Here is a 7332-nt window from a genome sequence, read left to right on the forward strand (position 1 = left end):
TCTCTCTCTCTCTCGCTCTCTCTCTCTCTCTCCTCTCTCTCTGCGCTCTCTCTCTCTCTCTCTCTCTACTCTCTCTCTCTCTCTCTCTCTCTTCTCTCTCTCCTCTCGTCTCTCGTCTCTCATCACTCTCTCTCCTCCTCTCTCTCTCTCTCTCTCTCTCTCTTCTCTCTCTCTCTCTCTCTTCTCTCTTCGCTCTCTCTCTGCTCTCTCCTCTCTCTCGTCTTCTCTCATCTCTCTCTCTCCTCTCTCTGCTCTCTTCTCTCTCTCTCCATCTCTCTCTCTCTCTCTCTCCTTTCTCTCTCTCTCTCTCCTCTCTCTCTTCTCTCTTCTCTCTCTCTCTCTCTCTCTCGTCTCTCTCTCTCTCTCTCTCTCTCTCTCTCTCTCTCTTCTCTCTCTCGTCTTCTCTCTCTCTCATATCGGTCATCTCTCTCGCTTCTCTTCTCTTCGGTCTCTCCGTCTCTCGGTCTCTCGGTCTCTCGCCGGATCTCTCGCGTCTCTCGGTCTCTCGGTCTCTCGGTCTCTCGGTCTCTCGGTCTCCTCGGTCTTCGGTCTCTCGGTCTCTCGGTCTTCCGGTTCTCGTCTCTCGGTCTCTCGTCTCTCGCTCTCTCTCTCGCTCTCTCTCGCTCTCTCTCGCCATCTCTCTCGCTCTCTCTCGCTCTCTCTACTCTTCGGTCTCTCGGTCTCTCACGGTCTCTCTCTCTCTCTCTCTCTCCCTCTCTCTCTCTCGCACCTCTCTCGCTCGGCTTGCTCTCTCTCTCTCTCTCTATATATATATATATAATATCAGTGATACTACATGTTTTCTAAACATATTAAACGAATTGCCACCAGGCTAGCTAAGATACCAATCGATTGTGAAAGAATATTCTCTTTTATTTGATTAGTCGTACGAACAATAATATTATTTACCAATTGAATTCATAATCACAGTAGGGGTAATGCAACACTAATGACTGTAAATAATAAATAAGAAACTTTTGTGTTGTTTTCAGCACTTGTGTCAGATAGTGATGCTGACGACGGCTTGACTGAAGGCCTAGAAGCTGAACAGGGTGAAGAGGCACCTGCAGATAAAGCACAGTCAAGTGATAGCGACGACGATAGAGGGCCCAAAGAGTGAGTGAATTTGTTCTCGCTAGCAACGGAAAACGGGAGAATATAGGAAGCAACGTGATGAGAATGCGTATAATATATATGGATATATATGTAAATATAAAATGTGCAGGGTGACTAGTCATCTAGAAATAGCAGTATATGCCTGTAAATTAATATTGCCTTAAACATCACAGAATTATGCCAAAAAAACAATCCGGAAAAGCCATGGAGAAGTAGAGTAAAATTTAGGGATTTTGCATCATGTATATTTAGATGCAAGGCATGTCACATTGTGTAGTTGTTATATGGTCACAGGCGAATATAATATTTATTAATTAAATTTTTTTTTAATTCTTGGCACAATATAGGGATATTGTCTACGATTTTGATGTAATGCTCCAAAAGAAAAAAGAAGAAAACAGATTGCACAGACGAAAGAAACGAGATTACGACATAATAAACGACAATGATGATGTCATCGCTGCTATGTTAAAAGACATGAAAGAGGCTGCAGAGGTGTGTATCGTGCTTCAACGATAGGATCATCAGCTAAACCACTATGAGAAATATAACTGATTTTCTTTAGCAAAAATATAACTGTAATGTAGATTTTGAATTTTTTAAATACTGCTCATATCATTTGTGCCATGGTAAGCTCCAGCCAGCCGTGTCGTTCCTGAGCTATCTGGCTCGAGCCAGAAAAGAATGTAAAGGCAAAATTATATGTATTTTCTGTGTATAACAGTGTCGTCTCTATAGATGTAAATATAGTTATGCATAGGTCACTCACTTGTATTTCATATTAATTACTGAGAATGGTTGCTACAAGTCCCCCCCCCCATTTTGGGTACAATTCCTCCCATGTTTGGTGCAAGTCAAATAGAAAGTTTGTTACAGGAGGACAGAGTTTTAAACAGGGAGAAGAAGCCAGCTGTGAAGAAGCTGAAGATGCTACCTATCGTGCTGCAGCACCTCAACAAGTGAGCATCAGCGCAGTAGAAATTTTGTTGTCTGTTAGAAATATAAATTTTCTTCAGCATTTGCTCACGTAAATGTCTGTATCAATGGTTGATCTCAATAAGCGCTTTACGTGATTTTGCTGAGGTAAAGACGTTTGGTGTGGCTCACAGGTTAGAAGCAGTGCGCAGTGCCGGAGCAATCAATATACATTGATGTATTGTGGGAAAACTCCCCATGCTTTCATTCATCTATGATTATAATAGGGGTAAATCAGTATACGTTGTCTATCATTCACTAGCTTAACATAGATGGTGAAATGTTAATGTGTTGTTTTTTAATAAAAATTGAATTTTTTTTCACAGAGCTGATCTCCAAATGCCGCTACTAGATGCTGGGGTATTGACAGCCATTGCCGACTGGTTCATGCCTCTGCCAGATAGGAGCCTTTGTCATTTGCAAATTAGAGAAGGTTTCCTTAAGGTTCTTGAGTCGGTGAGTCATGATTGATAGAATTCATTGTTCTCATGATATTTTTTCTTTTTTTGTCCCAGTGGATTTGCGTATTTAACTTGGCTGTAATTAGCAGAAGTTAACCCGTTGAGTTTGAGCCCGTCTGTAATAATACAGCATGCTAGCGGCATCTATGTGTGCATTCAAAATGCTGGTGCTTTCTAATGTTTATGTTATACATAAAGATCCGAGCGTACACATTATTTGAAGTGTTCTTTCAAATTTGGACAAATGTTAGTTTCATCATTGTGACTACTAAAAATTTACCACAATTTGTGCTCAGTGCACTGGAACTATATACTAGCTTAATAATATGATATATCGGGGGAGATTCTTGGTTACATAACATTATGACGACTTATTGTAGTCATTGATATTATGCAGTTTCCAGCCGTGGATCAACATCTCTTGAAGACGAGTGGGGTGGGTAGGGCAGTCATGTTGCTTTACAAACATCCGCGAGAGACGAAGGATAATCGATTTAAAGCTGGGAAGCTCATAAGTAAGTGACAGGGGTAGAAATTTACTTTTGAACAAGTGAGTCTAACGGACTCCCTACCCTCAAAAAGAGGGAGTCTGCAGTCTGAAGTTCAAAACTAAAGATATTAACAAAACGGACATTTCCGGTGCACGTCTGCCAAATTTTCCTGGGACATTAAGGTTTACTAAAAAAAATAGGTTAATTCTGCGAGGCAGTGTTCTGGAACGAACTAGTTAGTATAGCAGAATTTTCAGGGAGTCACACGGACTCCTGCATAACAGGGAGTCCGACAGTAAATCAGGGAGTATTTGACTCCGGACTCGCGTTAATTTCGCACCCTGAAGTGATGTGCACCAGAACAGTTGTGAGTGCCTTCAGCTGTTTATTTTTGAGGATCACAGGAAGCATGTAATAGATAAAGCTAATTTAGTTTAGCGGTATTGTTCTTCATAGTGCGAGGAAAGACAACAACCGTGTGCTAATACTTGGTAATTGCAATGGCAAATATCTCATGCGGCAGGTTAAATGTGTATAAATAGGTATTGCCAGGCATATAGATTGTGGCTATGTTTTTTAGATGAGTGGGCAAGGCCCATCTTCAACTTGGCTTCAAATTTCAAGTCCATGTCAAGGGAAGAGAGAGAGCAAAGGGATTATCAGCAAATGCCAAAGCGAAGAAAGCTCGTGTGAGAATGCTAATTGTGCTTTAATGTTAATTATCCATTATCTATTATAAGTAGGCTATGTATTATAGGATATCTATAATTACTTTGCCATTCCTGCTTAGTGCATTGTGTGTGTGGACTTATATTATTGTATAATTGTTTTTTCTGACTTTTTTATTTTACTCATTGGTTCTTAACTGGTTCTACTCAATTTCTGACTTTACTTACAATACATTCACGTGCATGAATATAAGGTACACATAGTGATGAAAGAACCAATTTCGAAACCATTTCTTCGTCGAAAGCACCTTACTTATTAATGCTGTTGTTTTAGTGAAGCTGGTGGTATGACTCCTGCCAGAAAAGACATTGACAAGGCTCTGGAAGGAGAAGACAGGTAAAAGCTTGGTGATAACTATGGCTTTTCATGGTTCATAGGTCATTATTCTAATTTCGAACGTTTAATGCCAGTGTTAAAATCCAACCAACCGTATGAGGCCTATTAGATCAATAATGCTGTTTCGTGATTAAGTTTGTTAGTATGCGTGTTATGGGCGTAACTATATAGAGTAGCTCGGGTAGCTTTAAAGCTAGACGAACATAAATTCATGGTTCATAGCACTGCAGTCAGTTACATTGCTAGTAAATGACATTAAAGAATGAACATTCTTTCATGATTGTTCACTCGTAGAGCACACAACGCCTGTATAATTAATGGTATACAATTAACATTATTAATTCATTAACAATTACAATTAATTAGTCATATTATGTTGACATTCGTGTTACAGAGCACCTCGCCCTGGTGATCCTGGATTTATAGCTAGGGCACGCGTACCGATGCCATCTACAAGGGACTACGTTGTACGACCTCGATGGAACGTTGAGTCGGAAGCGATGCCTATCAGGGTAAGCTTACGCCGATGTTATGCTGAATTTCACGTGGGCATTGTAACACTTTGTGCTTTTATATAATAAAGAGTTGTTCAGTCAGTATTTAGGTTCTATCATGGAGCATATTTATTATTCATACACTGGGTCTACATCCGAACCGGTCAGCCCCTAGTTGCACTTGCAAGTCATTCCCTGTCATAACAGATGTTCTAAACTCACTTATCTGATATCGCTGTATTGTGCCAAGAGGTGACGCTGCCTGTTACAGGCATGTATTGTTATACACAGTTCTGTAAGTTCCAGTGGCAGGTTGCCTTGATCTCAATGCGAAATCAAGACACTAATCCTTTCCTCTTGTAAGTGAAATGGACGGCAATCCTGACAGGAAGAATGACGTCATTGAATGACAATCGTCAGTTGGTCGTTTCATGCCGGCTTCACTTGGTATTTGCAGAAAGCCGAGAAGTCGAAAAATGACCTTCGCCTGGAGAAGCATAAACGCACGTTTAGGGAGAAGAAAGCTATGTCGAGGAAGAACCTTCGTGCAGTGTCGATTAGTGTCGAGGGAAGGAAGATGCCCTTATAGCAGTGGCTACTGTGTCCTCTCTCGCGCGTATTCCCACATTATTCCTTCATCCTCTCTCTCTCTCTCTCTCTCTCTCTCTCTCTCTCTCTCTCTCTCTCTCTCTCTCTCTCTCTTTCTTTCTCTCTCTCTCTCTCTCTCTTTCTCTTTTACTGGTATTCTCTCTCCCTTGCTCGATCTGCCTCTTTCTTTCCTCCCTTCCTCTCTTTTGACTTATTCTCACATCATCCCTTTGTCTTTATGCTTTCTTCCCTCTTGTTCTCTCTGTCTATCTCTTTCTCCTTCCCCCTCTCTCTCTCTCCTCTGTCTGCTTTTGTCGCTGTCTGTCTCCTTCTCTGCTTATTCCTGTTGTATATCTTGATCACTGTTTAACTTGTCAGCCTTTATCGAATCGCTCGTCTTACTTACAGTCCTTATGGTCTTGTGAAACATCTGCGCTATGCTGTAAATCCATGTGATGATGGAATGTGCTCGTCTGTATAGATGGTGAGATTGTACTCTTTGGACAATAGCGTAACGTGCTCGTGCGTATGCAAAAGAAATTATTTCTATTCGTAAAATATTGATATTTTTTAGCAAGAGCTTGTACAGAAAACTGCAAATTTGTGAAAGACATCGGTGACAATAAGATATAAGTAGGTATTGGCTAGCATTTATATTGCTTCTGTGTGTACAATTTGGATAAGTATTATTTGAGAAATGTACATTTGTAAAATTATACGCTCATGAGTGTATTTCTTAAACAGTACTAGTAGTTCACTCAATACAGTAAGGTCAATGCCTGTACTTCCTGGGTGTACAACGTGGTTGCATCGTTGCCTATGTCAATTTAAATCACTGGATTACTGTCTTCGACGTGTCTAGGAAATTGCACAACGAATATACTCATTTTTGCTATTAAAATAATTTCGAATAAAGGTCGGGGTTTTTTGTTACTCAATCATACGGGAAAGTTCTTACTTCGCTTGGATGAGTTTACTAAAACCGGAATGATAGCGGTTTATGTAGTGAACGTAATGCCATGATTCAGGAGGTAACTCTTCAATGCATGCATTATACCAAAATTTATTTAAATAACTGAAGCTATTTTATGAATGCATTAAACAGTCCAGCTAGGAATCATGGTACTGGATTTGTGTTCTGCTCAAGTAAAGCTGGTCTAGTGTGTTGCTTTATCAGCTTTAATAGTCAATATTTTCTTATTTTCAGTTAAACCTAAAGGTCTGAAACGACTTCACCCTGTAAATAGGTCACTGATACATTTTTACAATTCTCGTGTAACATGTAAAGACGTTCATAACTTGACTAATATTTTGACATTTTCCAGTCAAATATAGTCATTGTACTTCGAAGTATATGTGAATAAATTAAATAATAACGAAAATTTGTCTTTACAGTTACTGCATACATTTTTTTGTCTCGTGGCGTCATTTATTGAGCTCAGCTGATGTAATTACATTTTTTTTTCATTTAAACATTTATTTATCTTGATATACTGGACATCACTATCACAGTAAAGCATTTGAATAGTCATTGTTCAGAGCAAAGCTCAGGTGCTATAACATTAATAAAGTGCAACATTGTGATAAGAATTTTTCATCTCACAACAGTGAATTTGATGAGCTCTCTAATTTAAATGTATAATTTCAACAAGATAATTGCGGACTGTTCGCCTGGCAGCTATGGATCGTGGCGCCCCGGCAATTCATTCGGGCAACGATCCATAGCTGGCCAGCCGCTCGCACCTACTCCGCTGTAGCGCACGTTGCCCCCGGCCGGTCCGGCCCGCTGCGCCTTCGCCGCCGCGAACCCCTCCCCGCCGCGACAAGCATCTGCGCTTCAGGCGCGGCAATTGCGGATCACACATCCTCATTCTCGGGCATAACGGGCTTCTCCTCAGTCATCCCGCGTCTCATCTGGATTGGCTGAAATGCACGCCAGATCCCATTTTCGTCGTGCAATCGGACGTCTGGTATGCCTACGTTGCAGCGGTGATCCCCCTATGGGCCGGAGCAGCGCTTACTCTCAGTAGACATCCAGACGTTATATGGTGTCTTTGGCTCAGTGGAGACGGTCCTTCTACCCAAGCAATGCTTCCAACAACGGTGCGTCCGGCTCCAGTTTGGGCTCTCTGGGCGGCAGGC

General features: G+C 41.1%; 1 protein-coding gene across 1 annotated transcript in view; it reads left to right on the plus strand.

Moving 5' to 3' along the window:
• Positions 1 to 6572, plus strand: part of LOC106810501 (protein IWS1 homolog) — a 17101-nt gene extending 10529 nt beyond the window's left edge. Inside the window, exons 5-13 of the mRNA XM_014813880.1 lie at positions 993 to 1116; positions 1464 to 1611; positions 1993 to 2075; positions 2418 to 2547; positions 2950 to 3067; positions 3624 to 3732; positions 4046 to 4108; positions 4503 to 4620; positions 5060 to 6572. Coding sequence (XP_014669366.1) covers positions 993 to 1116; positions 1464 to 1611; positions 1993 to 2075; positions 2418 to 2547; positions 2950 to 3067; positions 3624 to 3732; positions 4046 to 4108; positions 4503 to 4620; positions 5060 to 5191 — 1025 coding nt within the window. The 3' untranslated portion in view covers positions 5192 to 6572. The remainder of the gene's footprint in view (positions 1 to 992; positions 1117 to 1463; positions 1612 to 1992; positions 2076 to 2417; positions 2548 to 2949; positions 3068 to 3623; positions 3733 to 4045; positions 4109 to 4502; positions 4621 to 5059) is intronic.
• Positions 6573 to 7332: the final 760 nt, after the last annotated feature.

This window comes from Priapulus caudatus, unplaced genomic scaffold, assembly GCF_000485595.1.
Source record: "Priapulus caudatus unplaced genomic scaffold, Priapulus_caudatus-5.0.1 Scaffold446, whole genome shotgun sequence".
Taxonomy (NCBI): Eukaryota; Metazoa; Priapulida; class Priapulimorpha; order Priapulimorphida; family Priapulidae; genus Priapulus; species Priapulus caudatus.